This window comes from Lepidochelys olivacea (genome assembly GCF_965140295.1).
Source record: "Lepidochelys olivacea isolate rLepOli2 genome assembly, chromosome: 2".
NCBI classification, from domain to species: Eukaryota; Metazoa; Chordata; order Testudines; family Cheloniidae; genus Lepidochelys; species Lepidochelys olivacea.
Genome location: NC_140412.1, coordinates 253,112,294 through 253,139,369, shown reverse-complemented (window position 1 = coordinate 253,139,369; position 27,076 = coordinate 253,112,294). Strand labels below are relative to the sequence as shown.

General features: G+C 42.6%; 1 protein-coding gene across 2 annotated transcripts in view; it reads right to left on the bottom strand.

Annotated features, from left to right (window-relative positions):
* The window catches only part of PAXIP1 (PAX interacting protein 1), a 95,627-nt gene that overhangs the window by 45,166 nt on the left and 23,385 nt on the right, over positions 1-27,076 (bottom strand). The window contains exons 5-8 of one of the 2 annotated variants that reach the window (XM_084621604.1): positions 26,078-26,191; positions 7,135-7,770; positions 1,400-2,132; positions 550-644 (exon numbers count right to left, since the gene is read on the bottom strand). In XM_084621604.1, the coding sequence (XP_084477730.1) occupies positions 550-644; positions 1,400-2,132; positions 7,135-7,770; positions 26,078-26,191 (1,578 nt within the window). The remainder of the gene's footprint in view (positions 1-549; positions 645-1,399; positions 2,133-7,134; positions 7,771-26,077; positions 26,192-27,076) is intronic. The other variant, XM_084621605.1, reaches the window with a different exon arrangement.

Below are 27,076 nucleotides of genomic sequence, written 5' to 3'. Positions count from 1 at the left end.
ACACAAAGTCCATACAGAACATTCACTGTTAACTGTATTTTATTATGCAAAATTTGATGTGGATGATCTTGGTAACTTTGTCTACAACCTGTCCAGCAGAAGCTCCAAGAAGATCAGCCTCCTCTCAATTAGAAAAGAACAGGGTTAGGTTTTGCCAATATTTATTCATCAGCAAAGGTGAAAATACATTACTCTCCCATCTCATTCACCTCCACCAGATGTGTGTTTCACAGCCTACTTAGGCCCATTTAACAGCTGAAGTTATTATGTGTGCACAACTTGCCAGAAAATGCTAAATCGTGCTGCCAATAGCAGCGTTAACTGAGCCATATTGCATATGTAGCATTTTCTATTCCTGTTTTGTCTGGTTAACTCTGTAGTTTAATATTACTGTTTATATCATAAATTATATAACAAAACATCTGGAATGTGTAACACAAAGTCTGTAGTCTTTTAATACCACAATACTTGCAATCTTTGCATTCTAATGATTTTACTTATCAATCATATTACATTAATTTGGTTCTTTTGAATACGGTGGAATCTTACCCGTTTCCAGGTTGCTAACAGCTGTTTGTCGGACATCTGTTCTGGATAATCAGCAATTGCAAAAACACAGCCCAACAGGAAATATTCTTCTGGAACTAGAACAGTTTGCAGATGAAAGAATAGCAAATTGTAAACTAAAGCAGTTTGGAGGCTACCATTTCAGACCACATTTGTTATATTAAAATTTCCCACTATCAGCTATGGAATAAATGAAATTTGAACGTTCTTTCTTTCTTTTTAAAGAATTTAATGCTCAAAGGTTCTAGAACTGGACACCCCAGACACTGAAGTCCTGCTTATCAACAATTCAGTTCAAGAAGTGTATTTTCCCCTAATGTGAAATGAAAACTACGTCAACCAAGAATTATATGCTGTTCATTTCACATAAACCACCACCAGTCAGATGGAAAAACTTTTCAGCTGATACCAAGACGGTCAGGAGCTGAAACAGAAATCTAGAAGTGAATGGTAATAGAATATCAATTTCTCTCATGAGCCATCTAGTTTCCCCAGCCTTTTGAATATTCTTCCTCAACCTCTCTCTTTTTGAAAATTTCCCTCCCTGCCTCTCAAAAAATAAAATTGTGTTTTGCTTTTGTGTGTACAGTACACATGGACTAACGCTGTAGTCACAGAACAATATATGCATTTAGATGGTAGTGGCGAAAAAAAAACAACCCAGAAAATAAAAATATCTCAATGCGTTCACCTTTCATCGAGTACTGGATAGTCTCTAGTTATTATGTGTTTATAGTAGATTATATTTTTGATCAAGAACAAAATTTTAACCCAACAAACATTTCATATGACTGGCCATCACTGTCAGGATTATAAATCAATCATTACTAACTCTCTAGGGCTGGATCATGTCCAAACAGCTGATGCTGTTGCAGCGGTGGCTGCTGTGGCGGCTGGTGATGTTGCTGTAGTTGCTGGGCAGGCACCTGATGTTGGAGTGGCTGAGATGTTTGAGTCAAATGTTGCGGCGCTTGAGTTTGCAGTTGCTGCTGTTGATGTTGCTGATGTAATCGCTGTAAATGCTGCTGCTGCAATTGCTGTTGCTGAATTTGCTGCTGTTGCTGCTGCAGTTGTTGCTGTTGAATGTTCTGCTGCTGTATTTGCTGTAACTGCTGCTGCTGCAACTGTTGTTGCTGTAACTGATGCAACTGCTGTTGCAAGGCATGCTGCTGTTGGAATTGCAGCTGTTGCTGAGGACGGTGAAGTTGTTGCTGAGGATGTAGCTGTTGCTGTGGAAACTGTAGCTGCTGTGCAAACTGGTGCTGCTGATGGACTTGCTGTTGCTGTTGTGAAAACTGATGAGGCTGTTGCTGTGGGAAAGGTTGTTGAGGAATCTGTGGTTGTTGCTGCTGCTGCTGCTGCTGCTGCAACTGCATGAGTTGTTGAGGTTGAAGGTGTAAAAGAGGGTGGTGCTGTTGCTGCTGTGTTTGATGCTGTTGTTGTAATAAATGTGTTTCTGGAGTTAATTTCACTTGGCTAAACAACACGGCGTTTGTATGTCCCTGTTGGCTATGGTTTACTTGTTGTTCTAAACTTTTTGTAGGTGCTGAAAGGGACTGCAAGATCTAGAAAACAAAGATTAATGGTGTGACCTTTCAGATATAAAAATATAAACAACAAATTTGAAAAATATTTAGCTTTTAAAAAAATGAATATAATATGCCTATGTTTTACATACCTTTCAAAGTAAACAAAATCCTTCATTTATGTGTGTTATTATATCATCACTATTAGAGCATTCAAAAATGGAAAGAGCATATTTAAAGGAATAATTGCACTACAAATGGAATAGCTAAACTGTAAAGAAAACATGAAAGTGGAAATAACTCCAAAAATCTGTGCAGAAAGTCCCAACTGTCTAGGTTGTTTGGGAAGGGGAATTCAGCACAGGCCACCTTTTTCCCTCCAAAAATCTTTTTGTGGGCATCCAAAAATGGATCATGCTGTAACAGCACAAATGCTAGCAGTTGCAATGCAGTCAAAGGACGTTGTGATGTTATGAAACTATCTATTCTGATATGGCCTTTACAAAAAAGTTTAAAAGCTGCTAAAATATGAGGGGGATTTCTTTTTAAACTTAGTACGTCTATATTAATGGCAACAGTCATATACCTCTGGGGCTTAATTTTCATTTTGTACTTTGCAGTTCACAATTAAGAAAGACTGCCTCACACTTAACAGAAGTCCAGATACCATATATATTTAATTTTGTTAAAAAAAGGTACTCCATAACAGAAAAACTATGCAAACTGTCAATAATACCAAAATGTGTACTAAAACAGCAGATACTTTTCTAACATTAATAAATCATAGAATATCAGGGTTGGAAGGGACCTCAGAAGGTCATCTAGTCCAACCCCCTGCTCAAAAGCAGGACCCATCCCCAATTAAATCATCCCAGCCAGGGCTTTGTCAAGCCTGACCTTAAAAACTTCTAAGGAAGGAGATTCCACCACCTCCCTAGGCAACGCATTTCAGTGTTTCACCACCCTCCTAGTGAAAAGGTTTTTGCTAATATCCAACCTAAACCTCCCCCACTGCAACTTGAGACCATTACTCCTTGTCCTGTCCCCTTCCACCACTGAGAATAGTCTAGAACCATCCTCTCTGGAACTACCTCTCAGGTAGTTGAAAGCAGCTATCAAATCCCCCCCAAATAATCAACTTCAAAAAGCCACAGAAAGATACAGTAGTCTCCATGAACTACTAATCTACAAATTTCATAAAAGTCTTTCAAAACACGAAATATTCATGAAGAGGAATTTAGAAGTTATACTGAAACAATCAAAACTGGTTTATTGGACTACTTCACTAAACAAAATCTGAATTTACTGATGAAAAAAGACTAAAATAAATCGTATTTAAAGATGGCAAATTAAGATGATAAACTATCCTGTTCCCCCGGCTTTCTTGTTTAGTTCTTTAGCATCTGAAAAAATCCGATATTGTGTCCAAAAAAAAAAAAAAAAAAGAAGAAGAAGGGAAGGTCAGGAAGCCCACTTTCATTTTTGTTTAATACATTTTCACTTTTGGCGCTTCTGTGACTTCAGTCTTCCCATACAATAGTAGACAGAAATGCCTTCTGTGCTGGCGCCAGCCATCTTACTCAATGCAGCACAGTTTATGAGGGCCAGCAACCATCACAGTACCCACAAGCCAAAAGCAAACATCCCTTGTTAAAAGAGATGCCACTACTCAGGGCCGGTACTTCATTTGGTGTCAGGACTGATCAGCAGGCAGTGCAGAGCTGCCCATAAGAGACAGTTATGTGGGCCTATCACTTCAAGATTCTGAACATATCAACAGATAATGAATTAAATTAATGAATTTTGTCCTCCCAAATTCCCTGTTAGATACAAAAATACAATTACCCCAGAAAAGATACAATTACCCCATTTTACGGATGGGAAACTGAAACATAGAGGAATTAAATAATTGTCTCACGGATGCATGGGAAGCTTGTGCCAGAACCAAGCACTGAACCTAAATCTCTCGAGCCCCAGTTTTGTATCTTAAGCACAGAACCATCCTTCTTTCTAGAAGCAAATCCTTTTGAGATGACCTCCCGCACAAAGTCTTCACTACAGTAAATTTTATTATAAACATTTTTTAAAAAAATCTCTGAGATTGTACAAGATGCAGCGGGAAGAGGGAAAACAAGAATTCTAGTGGAAGGGAAATTAAAAGCACAGCCAGCATTAGATTTTCCGTTTCAAATCAAACAGAAAAACACAGAAAATCTTAAAGGTCTGATCCTCCTGTCTTACACAAGATCCCCATTAATATCAATGGCAGTTTTTGCATAAGGGCTGCATAACTGGTCCTAGTTGTGAAACACATATCAGCAACATCAGTTAAAATCTGACATAGACAGACTCATAGGTTAAAATGAAAGTTTAAGTGAAATTTGCATTAGTTATATTTGGTTGTTCTACTGCTACAAAAGAGGGAAAAAACATCTATTTTAAAAAGTTGCTTAGTGTCTTCAAAAGCCAAATTATTAAAAAGACCTGCTTGTACATGCATTGTTGTGTATGCATGTGCAATTGAAAGCCAGATACCGGCACAAGCAGAAAGCCAAGGAGACACCTAATGATCTACACACACGTGTCTCATTTACTCAAGCAATCAACAGTTAAGCATGCACAAAAACTTAGGACTGCAACCTTGTGTGTGCATCTCATGCCTCTTCAAATATTATATATAGGTCTAATTTACCTTTGCAAATAAAAACAATTGAGAATTTAGCACGTCATTCCATTTTTCATTTTGTCTGATAGTGCGTAGGCAATGTTATGTGGTATGCACTGCTCTGCCCACCAATGGAAAGGCTGTCAGACATCGTAGGCCCCTTCTGATTCCATCTTAAAAGGAGAAGATGGGGCTAGGACAGCGGTCCTCAATCGGGGTACCTGTACACCTGGGGGTACGCAGAGGTCTTCCAGGGGGTATATCAACTCATCTAAATCAGTGTTTCTCAACCTGGGGGGGCTGCGACCCCCCCCAAGAGTTGCGGGACAGGTTTAAACAGGTGGCAAGTGCAGGGCTGGCATTAGGGCGTGGCAAGCAGGGCAACTGCCTGCAGCCCCACACCACAGGGGGCCCCACGAAGCTAAGTTACATGCTTCAGCCCAAGACTGCAGGGCTCAGACTTCAGCCCCACACAGCGGGGCTTGGGCTTCAGGGGTACGGTAGTTTGGGAAGACTGAGAACCACTGGGGTAGGATTTATTATACATTAAAAATATTACATTTGTTCCTCAATCCCTTCTCATTTGTTTATCTTATCCACCTGTTATATCTTTTAAACTGTAAGCTCCTTGGGACAGTGACTGTTATGTGGTCTATGTTTGTGTAGCAGTTCGCAACAATGGATCCTGACCTCACGGAGGCCTCTAGAGGCTATAATATAAACATTACATAATAATAAGCACACACAGAGAGGATAGCTTTGGAAGGATCCTAGTATGCAAGGAGATCTGTATATTGATTCCCTCCTCATCCAAGCACAGAATCCAAAAGGTCCCATAGTCTGCAGGACACACAGCAAACAAAGGTTATATTTCAAGATGTGGGGCAAAACTCTCAGAAGTGCCTAAGTGACCTATGAGCCCTAGTCCCATTTTCTAAATTGACTTAGGCACATGGGAGCTTTCAATGTGATTTAGGTTCCTGAGTGACTCAGTCATTTCTGAATATGGGATGTGCCTTCGTATGTCACTTGGGGTCTGTCTACCCTGCAATGCAAGCCCAGGGTTCAAACTCGGGTTCAAGGCAAAGCACCCATCTGTCCACACAAATTGTGCTAACCCAAAGGTGAGACCCAGGGTCCCAGGACCCCATCGGGGTGGGAGAGTTCGAGCCTGAGTCAAACTGGGATCCAGGGTTCAAGCCCTATCACTTTGTAGTTTAGATGCAGCTCCACCGGACTTGTACTCTGGAAGACTACCAAAAGTATCCCATGATCCCATGGGCTGACTTTCTTTGTGCTCTAGATAGTCAAGTTTGATGGACAGTCAAGTTTTCCCACACTGCACCATGAGAAAAGGGCTAGAGCGGCCACATTTTGGGAGGGCACTATGAAGTCTGGGATATGGATGATTGGACTCAGTCCTGTATAATGCAGTGTAGCCTCTAGAGCCCCTAGTTTTGGAACCAGTTACAAATAAGCGTAGATGCTCAGGCCCTAGGTTAACAAACCCAGGTCTGCTTACTTGAGTTCCACTAACCCTGGACTTACACTGACGTGTAGACATACCCTTAGGCACTTTTGAAAGTTTTACCCTGGTCCAACTGTTGCATATTCAAGTACAATTATCTGAATAAAATTCACTGTCTATAAGAGTCAAATAAATTCACCAGCACCTTGCCTTTCCCCACTTCCATCCTTTCAACATGCATTCACTGAAATCTAGTAGTGTGTTTATTTCAATGCATAATCACTCATTTCATATTCTTTTCTAGAAGAACTAGATTAACCATAGCTATTTTACACCAAAACTATGTGGATTGCACTGGAGATAGAACTTCTAAATTAGGACTTTTGCAACTGTACCTTGACTGTACTGCATCGCAATTTAACATTACTCAGTAGTACTAAACACTGAAAATGCACAATATGAATCAAACTGCAGCTCTTTGAGAGAACCATCAACTTTAAAAATTTTCTGAATATAGTACATGGCAATTTATTGCACTGAATAAAAGTACTGAAGGACACAAAGTTTGGTTTAATAAACAGGGTAACTAGTTTGAAGACTGTGAATCACTTTGTGCTCCTGCCAACAGTGAAAGTGCCTAATATGAATCTTGGTATCAAATGCTGGAGTTAAATCCTGATTTTTGTAATATCACTATATTCCACCAGTCCACAAATTTTTCCTTTTGTAATGCTAAAATACTAATGAATAGGTTTACTACTGGGGCAAAGTTTAATCTAGCTGTATGTAATCTCTATGTAATCTGGGAATATTTTACCCCCCTTATCATATTTTGAGGATTTTGAAAGGAAACAAAGTTCTTTAAAATGTTAGCCCAATATTTTGTAAATTAAAAATCCAACACTTACATGTGCTACATTTGATGGTCTATTAATCTGCTGAATATCAGCACTATTAGTAATGTTTCTTAATGTCCGCACTGCTGGACTCCACGTAGTCATCATTTCTGGTCGTTCAGAGCCTTGGGTACCTTGAACGGAAGCCATAATATTACCTCTGATTTCCGGAGGCAAAATATTGCCTGGTACTGGTGGGACATTGGCACATAAATTAATTAACCCAGAATCCTTGCCTTGAGGCAACCTGCGCTTGGCTGCAGCTGTCTGTGGGACTTCAGCTGGTGTCCAGTTCAAATTCCTTTCTTGCTTTTCAGGAGAGGAATCTGAGGAATCATCAAACATCAATTCCCCTTTTGTTTTATCAGCACTAATAGATTTTGGTGAAAATGCCTGGTCACCCAAAGGGGATCCTTCTCGAGATGATGCTGGGCTTGATAATTTTTCATCAGTACTAGCTTCATTTTGAGAATCTTGTTCTTCATTTTCTGCGTCTTCCTCTTCCTCCTCCTCTTCCTCCTCATATATAATTAGACGTGGATGATAGGATATCTCTTCTTTTTTAGCTTTATCAGATATAGAATCTAGTACCCAATCAGGTGTCACAATTTTAATGCTCTCTCGTTTACAAGCGCATTCATATTTTTCCTGTGGACGAGGCATAAGAAAAGACTATAAATAAAATGTATTAGGTATCCCCTCCCACATATAACTAGACAAGATTTAATTAATTCTAGTGATATGAATAAATATTAGCTCTGAATATGATTTCATATACACTTAGCCGACACCATCACTATCCACTTTTATCTTGGTATCACAGTGTACATGACTACACTGGAATCTGTAAAACAGCAACAACTGAACATTTACAAATTACACTTTAACAAAACCCAAACTAAGAACCAAGAAAGAAGTGATGAGACATATTAAGTCAAGTAAGGCAACTGCTTTCAAACAACCAACTCTTACCCTTTCAGTTGAAATCTATTAAAACTCATCTCACGAAAGCTTATGCTCTAATAAATTGGTTAGTCTCTAAGGTGCCACAAGTCCTCCTTTTCTTTTTGCAAATACAGACTAACACGGCTGTTACTCTGAAACCTGTCATTAAAACTCATGTAATTATTCATTCACTTATGGATGCACTTTAACAACTGCCATGTCATTAGTTTGTTATGCCACTAGCTTTAAAAATATGGTCAATAACCGTGACAGTGACATTTTTAAATAAAAGACCACTCTTGCTGAGAAGTGGTGCTGAATGGTTCTCATCCTGAGTAAAAGGATCCAAACTATTCAGAAGATATATCAATCTGTTGGATAACATCCAGTAACCTCTCTTACCATAGTGTGGCCTGCGTTACACTAAAATATTAGGTCGACCAAGCTATGTCACTGAGCGGTGTGAAAAATCCACATCCTGAGTGGAGTACTTAAGTCAAACTAACCCTGGTGTAGACAGAGCTAGGTCAATGGAAGAATTCTTCCATCAACCTAGCTACTGCCTGTTGGGGAGATGGACTACCTATGCCGATGGGAGAACTCTTCCCTTTGACGTAGACAGTGTAGACACTGAAGTGTTACAGCAGCACAGCTACAGTTGTGCCATTGTAGTGTTTCAAGTGTAGACAGGCCCTAAAACTCAACAGTCACTGGTGGCATATATTAGTCATCAGATTTTAATATTAACTTAAAATAAAAAAGACAGTAAATTAGAACTTCATATGGCCACACATAATAAAAGTGTGTAACAAATTACAATATAATTTCTTCAGACAAGGGACTTGCATTAAAAACTAATTCAAAACCATATTTTAAAAACGAGCACCATTTTTATTTTTCAAAGTCCAAGTATAATCTGAACAATTTTTTAAACAGTTCCATTCTTGACCAATCATAACTGGGCAAAAGACATTTTCAAACTTAAAATATTTAGCCTCTGGATTGAAAGAAAGCATAAGAATTTTCAACTGCCAAAGGTAAATGTTTTAAAAAAGTTATAGGTAACTGCAGGTTCAGAGGACAAGTGCCTTCTCAAGCTTAATCGGAGCACTGCAATAATATAAAACAGCTCCTTAATTAGCTACTCCTGTCTGCTATTAATTAGCTACTCCTGTCTGCTATTAAACACATATTTCTCCTCTCTTGGAGTGGAGAATTTCTTTTGTTGTTCACAGTTCGATTTCTCTGTATCTAGTGAACGTGTAGGCTCTTCCAAATGGAAGAGAGAAAAACAGATCAAAACCGAAGTTGTCACAAGCACATTATGTTTTCCACAATGTTTTATAAAGCTGTACAGTGCAAAATCTGGAAACTAGTTTAATAAGTTTAATTTATAATGCATCAAGACCAAATATAACTGAAATAAATGTAATTTGAACCTAGTTCTCCACAAGATAAGTGAAACCAATACTGATCAGACTGTACCTATTGATGTTTTAAAGTATTAACATCAGTATCACCATAAGAAAACGTTGAAGAAAACCAAAAACTGGCATGTCTCTGAGTTGGAAATACCAATTACTCAATGTTCACTTTATTATTAATGGAAAAGTCCAATATATGAATCATAAGTGTGTTCATGCAAACTAAACTGTGAACTTAAACATTACATTTTAAATAAGACAGGTAAACGAATCACCAATATCCAACAAGGGTTGTTAGGCTTTAAAAGCAATCCAGCACTGATATAATTGCTCTGTGTGTGCGTGCGCACGCATATAAAAAAAAAAATCTAGCACTGTCGTCACATTCTAGATATTTTCAAAAGGGACCTAAATGAAGTTAGGCATTCAACTAGTGGGAGTTTGGTCCCTAGCATTCCTATACTCCTTTGAAAAACTCAGGCTAAAAGTATATTTTGCATCTCTTTTCTCCATTCTTTGGTGGTCTTGTATATTCAGACTGTATCTCTTCAAGGCAGGGGCTCTCTATTTCTATGTATTTTTAAAGCACCTGGTACATTCAAATTATGATCCTGATTGGGACCTTTGGATGCTACCGAAATAAAATAAAAATAACTATATTAAAAATCCTAAACATAATCCGAAAGACTTTTTTTTAAAATCAACTAATTGTGAGGTTAATATGCTAACTGTCCCAACCACTAGAAGTAAGAGGGCCACTCAACACTGATTTCAAACAAACATTTTCCTCACTTATTAGATCACAGATTGCTGTCTCCCATGCCAAATGATACCTGTACCATGAGACTGTTGACATCAGAGCCACAAAGGAACCTTAGTGGATCTTATAGCTAGCCTAAGAGGATCGAGTATTCTTCTCATATGACATGATGCAGCTTTTCATTTCATTATTTTAAATCCCCAAAGGTGTAAACTGTTAAATTTTTTTAAATTTGTGTGTGTGTGCGTGCAAAACCTGACCTTCTACAGGCTGGCTCCATGCTCCAGCACAGTGCTGTAGAAGTTGTGACATCACCAACATAAGCAATGCTGGGGCATCACTTGGAAAAAGGGGCCAACAATCTATTACTTTGTGGGACTTGAAAACAAAGACAAATTCAAAAATCAGTTATGTGCTACAGGCTCTCTTAAACCTCCTACGTGGGGCTTTTAACACACAATCCTACATTAAGTTGTTGCTTTTAAGAGTATTGTATTTAAAACAAAGTGCAATTTGGTTTGGTGAGCCTCAGTATTTTAAAGGCATTGTACAAAATAGATTTAAGATTCACATTAGAACTATATTGATAATGTGACCATATCTGCGAGTGGAGCTGCTATGCAAAAACAAACTAGCAAGTATTTTAAGAACACAGTGAACCTATAAAATAACTAAGCCCACACTGCTAAAAGACCAAATGTGTAATAAAAACCTTTGGACAAATCCATGAGGCTCTAAACTACACCACACTTCCTACCATAGAATTAAGCAACAGACATCCTATCGTCTGTGGCCAATAAAACTGTTCAAATCAGCAGGACAGTCACACTTGTGCAGGAAGTTGCCGTATTCAGATTTAATGCTACTATTAGTTAGTCTGCTTTATTTTCTGGGGTGTGCAGACTGTCAAGATTATACTTAACAGTCTTTCTAAAACAAAGATGGGCTGCAATGGAGACACTTTGACCTGTTCCATGGGAGGCTTAAGCAACAGCAGACTAATTAAAGGAATTAGGGCACCTCTCTTCCTTTGTGATCATTCTCACTTCAGACTCAAAGTACAAAAAACAAATTGGACACAGAGTACATGATTTTCATTCCAAACCTCATGGAATCTCACTGTGCAAATAACTCTCTCAGGTGCAAATAACTTCAGGAGAAATTTAAGTCATTCAGATATTCAAGCACTTAATTTGTACCTCAACTAACAGTGGCCACAAAATTACAACCCCAAAATGGATGCCACTTTTTGAAAATCTAGCACCGAATATTCATTCCATGGTTCCAATTTTGCTGAATTAGTCGTGAGGACTAAAGAACATAAGATCCTGGGTATCTGAAGGATCCCTAAAAGGGGTACATAGATGAAAGTAAAGGGGAGAGAGAGAGAGAGACACACACACACACACACTCCTCAAAATGAAATCTAGACAGTGCAACCAAGGGAAGTAATGGTAACATACTATTGCTTAAAGCACTTAAATTACATTTTACAATATGCTAATAAGTGTGCTACTATATTATCCTCAGCCTCTCAGATCTCCCCTTCCACCAGCAGAAGCCAGAACAGCTCTATCTGGGGGATAGGTCATTTTCAAGTGTACCAGATTTTGCTAGTCATTAGAACATAAGAATGTAAGACCGGCCATACTGGGTCGGACCAAAGGACCATCTAGCCCAGTATCCTGTCTTCTGACAGTGACTAATGCCAGGTGCTTCAGAGGGAATGAACAGAATAGGCAATCATCAAGTGATCAATCCACTGTTGCCCATTCCCAGCTTCTGGCAAATGGAGGCTGGGGACACCATCGCTGCCCATTCTGGCTAATAGCCATAGTTCCATACCTCAGCAGAATTAGCCTGCCTCTGCCACAGCATGTTTGCCGACTGGCACAGACACATAGGCTTTAGACGAGAGAAAAGTGCATCAGGCGGGAAGCCAGGACCACAAATTCAAAACTCACCTCTTCTACTCATTATTGTTTACATTTCTCTCTATTAGGCCTGTACTCCTACCTCAGTATCAGCCCTCCCCAACAACACTGATTTTACAAATAAGTTAACTGTGGAAATGTAGAAGGTCACTTCAGACAGAGCTCAGAACAGGACTTAGGTCTCTAACAGAGCAAACAACTCTCAGTCATACTGCCTTACAAACCCCATGTGCCAAATCTGAGGATAACTCAAGAATTAGAGGTCTGTGCTAGGGATCTGAAGGTCCAGAGTTCAAATCCAGTTTACAGTCCATATGAAGAGTCCTTACGACTGCAAATGATGGCATCTGATTTTTCCAGCTCTCATTTTTAAACACAGTTTATTTAATTCACAGTGAGAAAACTTCCTTTAAAACTGAATTTATAGTTAAAAATCCATTATAATCTATAATGGTACAATACATAACAAAATACAGGCGCCTCATGTTTAACAGTCTGTTACACATTTCTATTGCTTGTATTGCACACTGGTAGACTGGATGGTTGAGAGTCATGGTCCCGGTTCACCACACTCCACTCCTACCCAAATCTATAAGGGAGCCATTGTTAAAATATTAGCTCAGCAGCTTCGCCTCTTACATTGCTCATGTTGGGGCACAGCACCAGCAGGAGACATTCTGGATTGGCCTAAAAGCTATAGCTCCTTTTCCTCCACCAGCAATAACAGCCTTTCACACCCACGCCAACTTCCTGACATCAGACTTTTACAAACAGATCTATGGTCACTTTACAGATGAACAGCTCTCTCTTCCAAATTGTGCACATTACTCGTCTACATAACCATGCATTGTTGTTTCTATTATCCCTGCCTCACCCCAATTCCCACAAGCCTGCTGCCTCTTACCTTTAATGAATTAGTTTGTACACATTTTGGGGTAACGTCTTTTATAGCTCCCTGCACAACTAGGGCCTCTGGGTGCTACTGTAACACAATTAGCATCCCAACCTACCCTAGTCCAAGTTATTCTACTCCTAAAGCAAACCTCAACCTCCCTGCCCACCATGTTTCTCTCCATCATGCTCTCCCTATTTCCATTCTATTTACTCTCTTTCATAATAGAAGAGGATGTTCAATTAAATTGAATGACTTATTTAAAACGGATAAGAGAACAATCTGTGGGCCTCACCCCCACAAGATATCAGAGGCCAAGCATTCAATAGGATTCAAAAAAGGATTGTACAGATAATAAGGATACTACATTTACATTAATAGAATTAAATACCAGAAAGGATATAAACCCTCATGCCCAGGACCTAAGGAAGATACCGCTTGTATAAGTCAGCTAACCCATAACTGCTCACTATGGAGTTTCTTACCCCTTCCTCTGAAGTATCTTGTTCTGGCCACTGTCACAAATCAGATGCTGGTCTAGATGGACTACTAGTCTGATACAGTATGGCAATTCCTACAATCCTATTTCCTCCATCAACTTCTCTTTCCATCCCTTTGGTCTCCTTCTCCCTGTCCCAACTTTCTACTTCTCCCTTGATCTCTATTTCCCTTTCTTACTTCCTTTCATTCCCCCTCTCCCCACTCACTGCCACCTCATTTTAAACATCCCTCCACCACCACATAGAGACAGGAAGACCTCTACAAACCCAAAATAAAGGTGAACGTGGAACCCTCAAAAGCAAACTCATGTTACATTTGTAAGCCTTATCCCCATGACCCCTACCTGCCACCTTTTTGTTTGTCTCCCTTTGTTATGTTGTTATCTTTACATGGAAAGGCACAGAAATGACTTTTTGTGTGTTTCCGTGGAGTGCCTGACAGAGTTCTGGGCATTATGTATAAAAGGTATGACAAAGTTCCTCCTCTGCCCTGGTGGGTCCTGCGCTTATTGGCGGATTTTCTCGCCTCAGAGGTTCACAGCAGCTCTCAGTTTGGCCACTTTCGTGGCTCAAATCTGCCGTTCACTCAGATAGCCTCATCACTGGCCAGCATGGGGAAAGGAAGAACAACAATCCCTGCAGTCTCTGCTGATCCACCTAGTGGATCGGGGAACAGGCCAGAGACCTTCCCCCCTGGTGGAACCCACAGTCCAGGTCAACTCCTCTGATATCAAGTATGGAGTTGGGGGGATGGAGGGAACCCGGGCCCGTCCTCTACTCTAGGTTCCAGCCCAGGGCCCTGTGGATTGCAGCTGTCTACAGTGGCTCCAGTAACAGCTACGTGACAGCTACAACTCCCTGGGCTACTTCCCCATGGCCTCCTCCCAACACCTTCTTCATTCTCACCACAGGACCTTCCTCCTGATGTCTGATAATGCTGTACTTTTCAGTCCTCGAACAGTAGGTGTTCTCACTCTCAGCTCCTCGCACCTCTTGCTCCCAGCGCCTTACATGCACACCACAAACTGAAGTAAGCTCCTTTTTAAACCCAGGTGCCCCGATTAGCCTGCCTTAATTGATTCTAGCAGCTTCTTGATTGGCTGCAGGTGTTCTAATCAGCCTGTCTGTCTTAATTGTCTCCAGAAGGTTCCTGATTGTTCTGGAACCTTCCCTGTTAGCTTAACCTTAGGAAAAGGGACCTACTTAACCTGGGGCTAATACATCTGCCTTCTATTACTTTCCTGTAGCTATCTGGCCTGACCCTGTCACATATCCCCCCACTCTGCTCAACACTACGGGGTTGGGCAACTTGGGATGACAGGCAGTGTACTCAAGACAAGCCATCTGCATTGCCATGGTGGCTTCCAGCCCGATGTTGTATGGTGAATTGGAAAGGTTGTAGGGACTGGAACCATCTGGTCACCCTTGTGTTCTTCTCTTTATTTCGCTGCATCCACTAGAGGGGTGCATGGTCGGTCACAAGGGTAAACCGTCGTCCCAGAAGGTAATAACGTAGTTTTTCCATGGCCCATTTCACAGCTAGGCTCTCTCTTTCAACCACGGCATACTTCTGCTCTCTCAGGAGGAGTTTCCTGCTGAGGTAGAGGATTGGGTGTTCTTCATCTCTGACCATCTGCGACAGGACAGCTCCCACTCCTACTTCAGATGCATCTGTTTGTAAAATGAATTCTTTGTTGAAGCCTGGGGCTATAAGCATGGGGTTACTGCAGAGGGCTGTCCCTAGATCCATGAATGCTTTCTCTGCGACATCTGTCCACTTCACCATGTCTGGACCCCGGTCTTTTATCAGGTCAAGGGACTCACCCTGGTAGCAAAATGGGGAACAAATTGTCGGTAGTACCCCACCACACCCAGGAATGCCCGGACTTGCTTTTCTGATTCGGCCGGGGCCAATTTTGGATAGCCTCTAGTTTGTTTAGTTGGGGCTTGACCATGCCCTTTCCTACAATGTAGCCAATGTATTTAGCCTTGGCTAGCTCTATAGCACACTTGGCTGGGTTGGCTGTGAGGCCAGTCCGTTTTAGCGTGTCCAGAACCGCTTCCACCTTTCCTAAGTGGGCTTCCCAGTCGGGGGTGTGAATAATCACATCATGCAAGTATGCCACTGCATAACTGGTATGGGGCCATAGGAGCTTGTCCATAAGATGCTGGAAGGTGGCAGGTGCCCCATGCAGTCTAAAAGGAAGAACAATAAATATATTGAAACAGACCCTCTGGTGTAGAGAATGCCGTCTCTTCTTTCGCATCTTTGGCAAGGGGAATCTGCCACTATCCCTTTGTTAAATCAAGGGTGGTCAAAAATTGGGCATTGCCCAGGCAGTCAACTAACACATCGATATGGGGTATGCATCAAATTTGGATATCTCATTCAGCCAGCGAAAGTGATTACAAAACCTAGTGGTGCCATCGGGCTTGGGTACCAACACAATCGGGCTTGATCACTGACTGTGGGACTCTTCAATGACTCCCAGCTCCAACATCCTTTTTACCTCTGCCTTGATCTCCTCCCTTTTTGCCGCTGGGACCCGATAGGGCCTTAAAGTTACTTTTGCCCCAGGGTCTGTGATAATGTGGTGATATGCTTCAATGGTCCGACCTGGTTTGGTTGAAAACATGTCCTGGTATCGGTTGATCATCTCAGTTACCTCCTTCTTCTGGTTTGGTGTCAGATCAGGGGATATCCAGATCTGCTCCTGCATGTTATTTCCCTGGAGCGGGGTCTCTTGGGCCACTACACACGCCTCTCGTTGGTGCCAACGCTTTAAGAGGTTAATGTGATAAATTTGTTCTTGTTTCCGGCATCCTGGCTGCCGCACCTTGTAGGTTACTTCCCCCACGGGTTCAACCACCTCATTGGCCCCTGTCATTGGGACAAAAGCTTGCTTTCTGTCGTGGGTACCAACACCATCACCCGATTCCTTGGTTGGAACTGTCGGACTTTTGCCTGGTGATTGTAATGGGTTCGCTGGGCCTCCTGCGCCTTTTCCAAATGTTCCCGTACAATAGGGGTGACCCGGGCTATCCGTTCTCGCATCTGCAACACATGGTCAGTTATATTTCTCCCCTCATCAGGTTCCTCTTCCCAGATTTCTTTTGCAATATCTAGTATGCCACAGGGGTGGCGTCAGTGTTATAATTCAAAGGGGGAAAACCCAGTTGAGGCCTGAGGTACCTCCCAGATTGCAAACATAAGGTAGGGTAGTAGGGTGTCCCAATCCTTCCCGTCCCAACTTACCACTCTCCTTATCATTGCCTTGAAGGTTTGGATAAACCTTTCTACCAGCCCATCGGTCTGCAGATCATAGACTGAAGTTCTCAGGGTATGTATATGGAGCAGCATACTGAGATCCTTCATTAGCTTCAACATAAATGGGGTACCTTACTCTGTGAATATTTCCTTTGGTAGCCCCACTTGGGCAAAGATCCCCACCAACTCTTTAGCTATCGTTTTAGAGGCCGTGTTCCGCAGGGGGACGGCTTCTGGGTAGCGAGTAGCATAATCCAGAATGACAAGTATATATTGGTGGCCCCGAGCTGTCTTCTCCAGGGTCCCACTAGGTCCATGGCTATTCACTCGAAGGGGACCTCTATGATGGGAAGGGGTACTAAAGCTACCCTCAAGTAGGGATGGGAACAATGCAGCTGACACTCCGGGCAGGATGCACAGTACCTCCACACTTCTTCATGTACTCCGGGCCAGAAGAATCGTTGCAGGACTCGTGCCAGGGTCTTCTCTACCCCCAAATAAAGGACTATGGGCCAGACTTAATACAGCATTCTGGTGTTTTTGAGGTACTAGGATCTGCTGTACCTTCTGCCCCTGTACTGGTGCAACCCGATATAAGAGATTCTTCTTCATTATGAAGTAGGGTCCTGGTCCATGGGTTTTCCCTTCCATGGGGACCCCCATCTATTTCGGTCACCTCCTTCCTAATGTTGTCGTACCTTGGGTCTTCAGCCTGGTCCCGTCCAAAATTTCCTCTCCCGGGGCTAATCTGCCCGAGATCTAGGGAGCCAGTCTCTGTTGCCTCTACTGGTTCAGAGGCATTAGGGTGTGGGTCAGACTTGGGTGCTTCTCCCTCCTAGGTGGCCTCCTTTTCAGCTGCTCAGGTCCGCCTACCTACAAGAGTGACCCTCTGACTTTGGGCCAGTATTCTGGTTCCCAAGGCCTTATCTGCCCTTCTTTCCCTTTTCGTCTTTCTACGCTGTCTGGGAGCGGAGAACAAATTTGGGGATATTTCAGAGAAGGTTGGGGGTTGACAGTCTACTGTGGATGCCTCACTACTTTCAGGGCTTCCTCGTTTCTCCAATTCCCCGACCGGGAGTAAGTCTTCAAACCCTGGGAAGTCCCTCCCTATGAGCACCGGGTATGGGAGTTTAGGGACTACACCTGCTGCTACCTCAGCAGTGTTCCCCTGAATCTCGATTTTTACTGGGATAGTGGGGTAATAACCAACTGTCCCATGGACGCATGTTATCCCTGTACGCTTAGCCCACAGCAGTTGACTACGCTTCACGAGGTTCCCCGAGACAAGCGTGATAGTACTCCCCGAATCAACTAGTGCTGTGGTCTCTACCCCATTTAGCTTTACTGGTCTGGTGTACATATGTGGGGTTAGTGAGACCCCCACAAGGAGGATTAAGGTGCATGGGTCTGCCCAGTTCCCCAGGTTACACTGCATAGGCTCCTTGGCATTGGGACACTGTGCAGCTATGTGTCCCCACTCCCCGCAGGTGTAATATCTGTATGGAGCCCCTAGGCATTCCCCGGTCTCTTGGTTTGGGCAGTCTAACATCACGATCCTCTTCCCCCTCAGTGCTCCGACTCTTTGTGGCTTCTGGTGGGCCTTCAGCCCTTCTCTTTTTCCCCCTGGGCTCTCCTGGTGACCCAGTCACCTGAGCTCTAGGGCTTGGCGCTGCTAGTTTAACCCAGTATGCTTCTTCCTTAACTGGTCGGGTCAGCTCCCTCACCGTCCTTCGCCTTTCTACCAGCGTGACAACCTCTTCGTAGGTGGAAGGTTCGTTCTGGCTTACCCAGGCACGAAGGTCTGGCGGTAGTCCTCTCATGTACCCGTCGATGACAAGAACCTCTACTACCTTCTCTGGACTCTGTGACTCAGTTCGTAACCACTTTCGTGCGAGATGGATGAGGTCATATAATTGGGACCATGGGGTTTTGTTTTCCTGGTAGCTCCACTCATGATATCGCTGGGCCCGCACTGCGGTCGTTACCCCAGATCTGGCCAGGATTTCTGCTTTCAGCTGGGGGTAGTCTGCTGCAGCCTCTTCAGGCAAATCATAGTAGGCCTTCTGGGCCTCCCCACACAGGAATGGAGCGAGGATGTGAGACCACTGTTCTTGGGGCCAAGCCTCCCGCAGGGCTGTCCTCTCAAAGGCCAGGAGGTATGCCTCTACATCATCCTCCCGTGTCATTTTCTGCAGCTAATTGCTGGCCTGCATGATCTGCGTCCCATCATGGCCGTGGGGGTTCAGCTCTGTAAGGGCCTTTACCTGGTTTACCAGTTCCTGCAACATAGCCCAGTCTTGAGCAGCCTGGTCCATCAGCAGGCGATTAGTCTCTTGCTGCAGCTGCACAGCCTCCTGTTGGACGGCTGCCTGGACACAGGTAGCCTCCTGCTGGGCAGCCGTGGCTTGCATCAGTGCCTGCACTACATCCTCCATTGTGGTGAAAAAAAAAATCCCTCCCCCCCCCACCCCCCAACATCCTCCTCCTTCCGCTGTGCACACCAAATCCCATTTCTGACACCAGTTGTGACAAAGTTCCTCCTCTATCTTGGTGGGTCTTGCGCTTATTGGAGGATTTGCTCGCCTTGGAGCTTCACGGCAGCCCTCAGTTTGGCCATTTTTGTGAACCCACGGTCCAGGTTGACTCCTCCTGTGTCTGACCAGGAGTTGGGAGGTTTGGGGGGAACCCGGGCCCGCCCTCTACTCCGGGTTCCAGCCCAGGGCCCTATGGAATGCAGCTGTCTAGAGTGCCTCCTGGAACAGCTGTGCGACAGCTACAACTCCCTGGGCTACTTCCCCATGGCCTCCTCCCAACACCTTCTTTATCCTCACCATAGGACCTTCCTCCTGGTGTCCGATAATGCTTGTACTCTTCAGTCCTCCAACAGTATGCATTCTCACTCTTAGCTCCTAGTGCCTCTTGCTTCCAGCTCCTTACACGCGCACCACAAACTGAAGTGAGCTCCTTTTTAAACCCAGGTGTCCCGATTAGCCTGCCTTAATTGATTCTAGCAGCTTCTTGATTGGCTGCAGGTGTTCTAATCAGCCTGTCTGTCTTAATTGTCTCCGGAAGGTTCCTGATTGTTCTGGAACCTTCCTTGTTAGCTTACCGGGGGAAAGGGACCTACTTAACCTGGGGCTAATATATCTGCCTTCTATTCCTCTCCTGTAGCCATCTGGCCTGACCCCGCGTCACAATATGCATCGAGCTCAAAACATAAAACATAGTGTTTATAAGCTTTTTAGGGCAGAATGTAGGGCTTAGATACCCCAATACATAGCACATACGCAGACCACTGTGACTGTGGAAAGCCCCAGTGAAGTCAACAGGGCTCCACATCCACATCAAAAAATCAGTTTTGTTATGATTGAGGAGAGGGGATTTGTAGGTTTAATAAAAGAAGTGTGTCTTCAGAAGGGGTGCTTAAGGAAGAGGGGAGATTAGGTCAGGAAAGGAGTTTCAAACTTCTGTACCAGAATAAGGGAGTCAAACATATCAAACAGCTGACCTCCTCCACAGGAATAAATGCACCGTCAAAAAAGTGTGGAAAAAATACCCAAGATATTTTTCTGTGATAGAAGACCAAAAATAACGAAGAAGCCCTATAGCCCAAGGAAGGGGAAGGGGAGAGCAGCTAAATTCTCCTGTGAACAAACACAATGGCTGCTTTACTAATAGCATATCATCGTGCCAGAGCAAAAACCAAAGTCTAGGAACACTATTAGTTTTTTCTGCACCATTTGATGAAAAAGTTAATGTGGCAGGTAAGCAGATGGAAGGAAAACTGAGAAATGACTACTGTGTACCATACAGTGGAGTCGCATCTTACGCGGGGGTTAGGTTCTAAAATCAGCACGTAAGGCGAAAATCGCATATAGTCAAAAACAGAGAGAGATAGAAGAATGAAAGAATAAAAAAGTGAGAAAGACTACTTCAATGTCGTTATGCGCAAATTGGAGTGCCTCAGGATGGCCAGAAGTTTTGTCTATGATCAGCAACACTTTAAAGTCAAGTCCTTTCTCTTCGAGGTACCGCTTGACCTCTGGAACCAATCCAGAAATAATGCTGTTGTCACCCAAGCCTTATTTGATTACCAGAACACAGGCAGGAGATTTTTGTTCCTGCCTTTTAGGGTACGGGGATTTGCAGCCCTGTAGAGCAAGCCCGGCTTTATTAAATGCCCAGCCGCACTGCCACTTAACAACACAGTCACATGGTCTTTAGCTGCTTTGAAGCCAGGGGCTTGTCTTTCTGATTTTGAAGTGTAAGTGCGGTTGGGCATTTTTTTTCCCCAGAAGAGCCCAGTCTCGTCAACATTAAAACTTATTCCGGAAGATAGCCCTTTTCTTCTATGATTTTCTTTAATTGTTGGGGTAGACTTTTGCTGCCTCTTCATTGGCAGATGCAGCTTCTCCAGTAGTCTGAACGTTTCTGAGGTTGAAGCGGTTCCTAAAACTGTTAAGCCAACCTTGGCTGGCTTTGAATTCCTTCTCATCAGAAGGCTCTCCCTCTTCGGCGGGAGGTTTGAACAGTGCGTAGAGGCTAAGAGCCTTTTCTCACAATGTGTTGCCATCGATAGGCACACATTTATGGTTCATGTCTTCCAGCCATAAGTTTAATGCCTTTTCAGTCTTTACTAAAGTCTTACCATGCACTTGGCTCGTCACCTTAGCAGTTACTGGAGTACTTGATGCCACAGCTTGATGAATTTCTCTCTCTCCAATCTTGATGGCACAGATGCTACGTTCGTTGCGGACATATTTACGCGCTACAGAGACCGACATACCGTCTCTCGATAAGTCCAACACAGCCAGTTTTTCCTCCAGCGTTGGAACAGATCACTGTTTCTGAGGTTGGGCACCAGATGAAGTAGTTGGCTTGCGTTTAGGGGCCATGTTGTACAAAAAATACAAAAAATTTATAAATCGATTCCCGAGCGCTCTCCTGTCGACTCCTGTACAGTACTCCACCGCCACGAGTTATTGTTATTTTTCTTTTTTTTTTGCCGAATGCATATAGTTGAATTCACGTAAGTTAAATGCGCGTATGATGCGACTCCACTGTGTTAAGATGAATCCTCTAGCAGCAGCAGGAGTATACTGCATGTGTGGCATTAGACAGGAAGAGAAAGGGGAAAGAATTAAAGAAAAAAAGGGGATCATATGACATGCAAGGTGAAAACCCGTCCCACTTTCCACCCCCTCTCAGATTCTGACAAACATGCTCAGGTCCCCTACCACAAAACAACAAGAAAACAATTTTTTCAGAAGGAAAATTTGCTTTCAGTGCTCATATAAGGTAAGGAGGGTATCAATAAGGAAGATGAGTTTCTGAATGGGTTTAGGTCCTTATGGCTAAGCACCAGATACATACTACACAAATTTTCCAGACACAGAATATTATCATTCTTCTGACTATTCAGATGATCTACTGGAGGGAGCTAATAAGATTGTGGACAAATTTTAGAAGCCTACTTTGACAGTCTGTGTCAAGGAACCTGGAGATTTTTTAATGTGAGCAAAAAGCAGGTAACCTGTAAAACTTATAACTAAAAATAATGTAGTTATATCTGAACACTGAAGAAAACATAACAATGGGACAAATTAATTTCACTCACTACTGCACCGATGATCCTCAAATGAACTGTTCAATAAATATTTGTATTAGGCACTGAAGGGAATACTTATTTTGCTTAATCTAAAATAAACTTGTTAAACGCACCTAACATTTTTAATACAAGACAGTTTATTTGCAAGTAAATGCAAATACATCAAATCTTCCACTCAGTTTCTGGTGCTTAGATATTACAGTGTAGATGTGATACTTCCTGGGGGTAACCAGGATTGTGAGACACTTCACTACCCCCTGCCCTTAGGGTCAGAAGCCTTGTCTATGCCTGCCATGGGTCAGCTTCCTGATTCAACCAGCCACAGGCAACACAAGCTCTCCTCTAAGCCTATGCAGGCCCCTCTCTCTCTACATGTTAGAGAAGGGGTGGACAAATTACGGCCCTCCGGATGTTTTAATCTGGCCGTCGAGCTCCTGCTGAGGAGCGGGGTCAGGGGCTTGCCTTGCTCCACGCGGCTCCCAGAAGCAACAGCAGGTCCCCCCTCCGGCTCCTAAGCATAGGGGCAGCCAGGAGGCTCTACACACTGGCCCAGCCCAAGTGCCAACCCGCAACTCCCACTGGCCGGGAACCACGGCCAATGGGAGCTACAGGGGGTCACCTGCGGACGTGGCAGCGCGCAGAGCAGCCTGGCTGCGCCTCTGTGTAGAAGCCAGAGGGGGGACATGCCACAGCTTCTGGGAGCTGCTTGAGGTAAGCGCACCCTACAGCTTACATCCCTGACCCCCTCCCGTGCCCCAATCCACTGCCCCACCCCTGATCGCCCTCCCAACCCCTCAGTCTCAGCCCAGAGCACCCTCCTGCACCCCCAACCCCTCATCCTCAGCCCCACCCCAGAGCCCTCACCCCCTCCGGCACCCCAACCCCCAGTTTTCATGAGCATTCATGGCCTGCCATACAATTTCTATACCCAGATGTGGCCCTCGGGCCAAAAAGTTTGCCCACCCCCGTGTTAGAGATAGGCAACTCCTGAGCCTTCCAAGCATCTCCCTGGAGTGTCTAGCCTCTGCTCAATAGGCCATTTGCAGTATTCAGGGATTCATTTCTCTCAAAGAAGCAGTATATCCCAGCTTCTCAGTTACAACTTAGATCACCACTCCACTTAACATACAGCACTCAAACAAGTTTATAAATAAATAAAAGCAACAGTTTTATTTACCAAAAGAATAGAGATTCAAGTGATAGCAAGTAGAAGTACTGGAAACAAATGGTTACATATAAAAGAGTCCTAACATGCATTCTAGAACCTATAAATACTTCATGTCTTATAGAGCAGAAGTTCACCCCCAAAGCCCTTCTAGCATTTTTCATCCAGGAAGGCTGTGATCCCTTTTTCATGAGACAAGCCATACTGTCAGCTTGTCTCCTTGGTGAAGGATGCTGGGTGTTTCTTGGTACCCTTAGACCAGTGGTTCTCAACCTAGTTACTACTGTGGCCCGCAAATGCGGCCCACAATATGTTATATGGGCTGCATCCAATACTACCCGCATGGCCCTGAGGATGTCACATGGGCTGCTGCTGTGTGCTGATCAGGCCGCAAGCTGACCATGGGCCGCAAATTGAGAACCACTGCCTTAGACATATTACAATAGTCTTTGTTCTTATTCATACACAAGACATTCCCTGCTGACTGTTTTTTCTTGGGGTCTCCCTCTCTTGTGGGCTTTGCAATCATTTAATTAGCATCTGGCTCCATATGTAAATAGGCTTCCATTATAAGACACACAATATATAATGACCAGATAGACAAATAAGTGTCTGCTACTTCTTGAAAGGAACCTGTTTAAGACAAGTCACCTTTTGGTTTCCTGCCTTAACTCCAAGGCTTTGAGAACATAATTTCCAGTACAGAGAAATAACTCCTTAAATACTATACTTACATACATTTCAAAATGATCATGGCGACCACTGGGTTACTGCGTCTTGATAGACACCTCACATGCCACCCTTAGGTGAACTTAATATGCATATATCTGACCCAGAGGATCCCTGTAAAACCCTATGCATCCCCTATGCCCTCTGGCACTAAGAGGTTCCTGGGTCACAATAGACATATCAGTCATTTCAAGGCTTCTGAATCATTCAATGTATGCTTTGGATACCAGTACTACGTATGTACTGGAACCTATTAAACTGTACTGGTTGATATAGTGTTTTAGTTATTTATTTATTTATTTTGGAGGGTGGGGAAAGGGGGGAGAGGGGAAGAGAGGGAGGAATACTAAGATTCCTGCACACAATCAATAGGAATACCTTTTCCTTCTCCCAACTCCAGGCCACAAGAGGCCCAAAGATTTCCCAGATTAATTTTATAGCTGTGAAAAAAAACAAAAATCACACTGTTGATGGGATGGTAGTAAACTGAATCAATGTACTGCATACAGACACTATGTACTTTGCAAACATTTATAAAAAATTTATTTCTCAATCAAAAAATTTCCAAACTTGACAAAGGTCTACACAAGTTTAAAGTATATATTTTAGACCCCCAATTCAGCAAGCCTTCAGACACACGCTTAACGTCACAATTTTTTTAGACCATTCACATCCATAATGTCAAGCATGTGTTGAAGTACTTGCAGGATCAGTGCCTAAGTTACCAAAGAACAAAACAAAAACCAAGGAAAACCTTGCTGTATCAGGTAGCTAGAAATGTCTAAGTAGAATACTTTGTGGTTTGGTTTTTTTAAAATATTTAATTATGGTTTGAGAACAAACACACTAGGACTTTTTTTCTCCTGACATAAGTAATTATACTGGAACTGCCATAACTAGAGCATTACTAATAGGACACTATAAGACTGTACTGGTGTTGTCTCCATGTGCCATCTTTAGCAAATCCCTTAGCCTCTGTTATTCAGTTTCCCCATCTGTATAAAGACAATACCACTTATTTAATCTGAAGGTTAGCTGGGGTTTGTGAAGAGCTCTGAATATTAAAAATTATGTATAAATGCTCAGTATTTTTCATCAAAATATGGTGCAGTAATTAGTGGGACAAAATAACCCTTCATCTTCCTCCAAGAGGAAAATCCTTTGGGGATTTTGTTATTTAGGGTTTCCTTTTGGATTCTTCTCCCCATACACATACCCCTAAAATGTCAACAAAATGGAAGGCACTGCAAATCTTTTTTCAGTGATACTCCAGTAATAAGATTAGAGAGTCAATATGTTGTTTTACAGTATTTCTACTCTAGCCTTGTAATTTTTCTTCAGGAATGCCACGCAGTCATTATAAAGGACATATATTAACTAATGCACATGCTCTACTGACTAGTGTATATGAGTAACTAGGAAGGCAACTGTAAAGCCAGTTATTTATCAAATAACTATTTGATGTCTAAAGTTTGTATGCAGCTACAAATCAGATTAGAAATACATAAATTGAAGCTGGGATACCTTTTGAATTAATCAAACTCAAAGCTTTAGGGAAAAATAAATATGAGACAATTAGCTGCAAAGCATTAACATGATCAGTTCAGCTGTTCAAATCCAGCAAGCAATTTGAGACTCTAAAGAACTTCAGGAAAGGTGAAAATTGTTTGATTATTCAGAAGCAAATGAGAACTACACCAGGAAAGATTGTACATGTCATAAACTCTTACCCCCTTTGGCTCAGGCACAACCAAATGAGTACACTTATTATTGAGGCTCAGCTGGCAATCCCCTCCATAAAAAGTAATCAAAGCCCACAGCACACTTCGGTCTTCAGATGAAATCTAATAGGAAGTTAAAAATAAACCTTTTAGATCTATGCAACAATACTTTTGCTTGAAGAGCATTATTATAGCTTGTAAAATATTGTTTAGCAATTTGAATTATGTTCTACTTCCTACCATTTTTAAACAAAGGATTAGTATTAAAGTTTACACAAAACACTGAAGGACAATTCCTGAACCCATACAATGAAAAGAAACTTTAGAGATGTTCCTCACTTTTGCTAACCTGAAATTAAGGTATTATTTTGGGGGGAGAAGAAGCAAGTAACAACTATAGTACTAAAATGCAAATATCAGGTTTTGTAGATTCATTCAAGACAGCCTGTTCATTTAGCTTCAACCATTACCTTACAAAACTAGCTACTCGAAAAAAAACCTCTTGCAAGTAAAGTCCATAAAGCAGTCCTTTTTATTGTATCAGCATTCTCCAACCTAGGGAATGTCATTATTGAATAACAACCAAAAATCTGTAGTTTATCCAAGGCAATGGCTACCTAATTCCTAGGCATTTTATGTAATTGTAATGACCAAGACACCCACAGCCTTAAACAAATTCCAATTTCAACATTCTTCAGATTTTTAAGGATGAGGATAAGTTCATTTGAAGTATTAACGTCTGTTACAGAGAAAGGCACTAACAAAGTAAAATAGAATTAAGACCAGGAGACCACATATAACAACACAAGAAGACAATCAGAAGTGCCTGTTGCCTCTAACAGATTACGCTCTATTCTACCTGACATGCCAGGTAAACCTGGACAATCATTCATATGCAACAGAAAATTAACATTTTCCTGAAAGCACCAGCAATATAAAACCATAGGGCACCACCCTATAAAGGTGACTGCACCTGTTCACACACTGATTTCAATAGGAATGCTCACA